This window comes from Ceratocystis lukuohia, assembly GCF_044167205.1.
Source record: "Ceratocystis lukuohia strain C4212 chromosome Unknown Supercontig6_pilon, whole genome shotgun sequence".
NCBI classification, from domain to species: Eukaryota; Fungi; Ascomycota; class Sordariomycetes; order Microascales; family Ceratocystidaceae; genus Ceratocystis; species Ceratocystis lukuohia.
In genome coordinates this window covers 736558-738039 of record NW_027263525.1, presented here as the reverse complement: position 1 = coordinate 738039, position 1482 = coordinate 736558, and the positions used below count along the sequence as shown (strand labels likewise).

Here is a 1482-nt window from a genome sequence, read left to right as displayed (position 1 = left end):
ATATCTGCGATAAGATAAATCGCTTATCACACGTGACTCCCTATGCCCTCCCCACAAGTTGTTTTTTTTTTCTAAGCTAAATCCCCACTACATGAAAAAAAAAAAGATGGAAAATACAGGCCTAGCCCGCCTACTCTAGTTAAATCTCTTTTCTTAGAATCTCCAAACCACATACCTGACGCAACTTACCAGATTTCTGGGAGACAGTAAATTTAGCCAAAATGTCGAAGATCACTGTCGCCAACGTGCGCACCCAGGTGGGTGAACTCCTTGAGTACTCTCTGGAGACCAAGAAGCGCAACTTCACTGAGACCGTCGAACGTGAGTTATTCCCTTGGAAATGAAGGCTATCCCGCCAAACCGGCGGGTGTAGATATTTCGGCTGTGCTAACTTGTGTGTAAATACTACAGTCCAGATCGGTCTCAAGAACTACGACCCCCAGCGTGACAAGCGTTTCTCGGGTACCATCAAGCTGCCCATTGTCCCCCGCCCCAACATGGCCATCTGGTAGGTCCTGCCTTTCTACACCGCTATATTCTGTTGCCTAGTGCATGGAGGGGGAGGGATATTTGGCACCAATGCTAAGCATTGTTTCTTAACAATCCACTAACACGGAAAACAGCATTCTGGGTGACCAGTTTGATATCGATCGTGCCAAGCACGGTGGTGTCGACTCCATGTCGGTTGATGACCTGAAGAAGCTGAACAAGAACAAGAAGCTGATCAAGAAGCTCGCCCGCAAGTACGATGCCTTCATTGCTTCCGAGACTCTGATCAAGCAGATTCCCCGTATTCTGGGTCCCGGTCTCTCCAAGGCTGGCAAGTTCCCCACCCCCGTCTCTCACGCTGATGACCTGAGCGGCAAGGTTACCGAGGTCAAGTCGACCATTAAGTTCCAGCTGAAGAAGGTTCTGTGCCTGGGTGTCGCTGTCGGCAACGTCGACATGACCCAGGAGCAGCTGGTTGGTAACATCATGCTGGCCATCAACTACCTGGTCTCTCTGCTGAAGAAGGGCTGGCAGAACGTTGGTAGCCTGACCATCAAGGCTACCATGTCTCCCCCCAAGCGCATTTTCTAAGCGTGTTACTGCCTCGCTTCTGTTTCTTCTCTGTTGGTACTGCTTTAGGGGTTTTGGGGTCACTATTCTGAGAAGGATAGGGCAGCGTTCGTGCCAGCCCTAGAGATGTCTTGGTTGATATTTTCCGGGGTAGGCATGGCGCTCTTGTTCTACAGGCCCAGGACGGCCAGGACCAGTTTTTCCCTTTGTAGTTAAAAGGTTGACAGTGTTGTGCCCTGCACCATTAGAGCCACGGGCTGCTACAGCGGCCAGATGGAAAAAAAAAGCTATAAACGAGTCACGATGAACAAAAGAAAAAAACTTTCACCCAACCACTACCATCATATTTTAACGTATATGTGAAGCATGAGTGACCATATATCCCACGCACACAGGTAATTTGTCTTGTCGTCTTATTTCCCC

General features: G+C 49.3%; 1 protein-coding gene across 1 annotated transcript; it reads left to right on the top strand.

The window, feature by feature from the left end:
- Positions 1-221: 221 nt before the first annotated feature.
- Positions 222-1080, top strand: HOO65_060184 (60S ribosomal protein uL1; the record flags this gene model as incomplete). Its single annotated transcript, XM_071004022.1, has 3 exons — positions 222-321; positions 412-508; positions 624-1080. The coding sequence occupies 3 exons, from the start codon at positions 222-224 to the stop codon at positions 1078-1080; spliced, it is 654 nt and encodes a 217-aa protein (XP_070857534.1).
- Between the last annotated feature and the right edge of the window lie 402 nt (positions 1081-1482).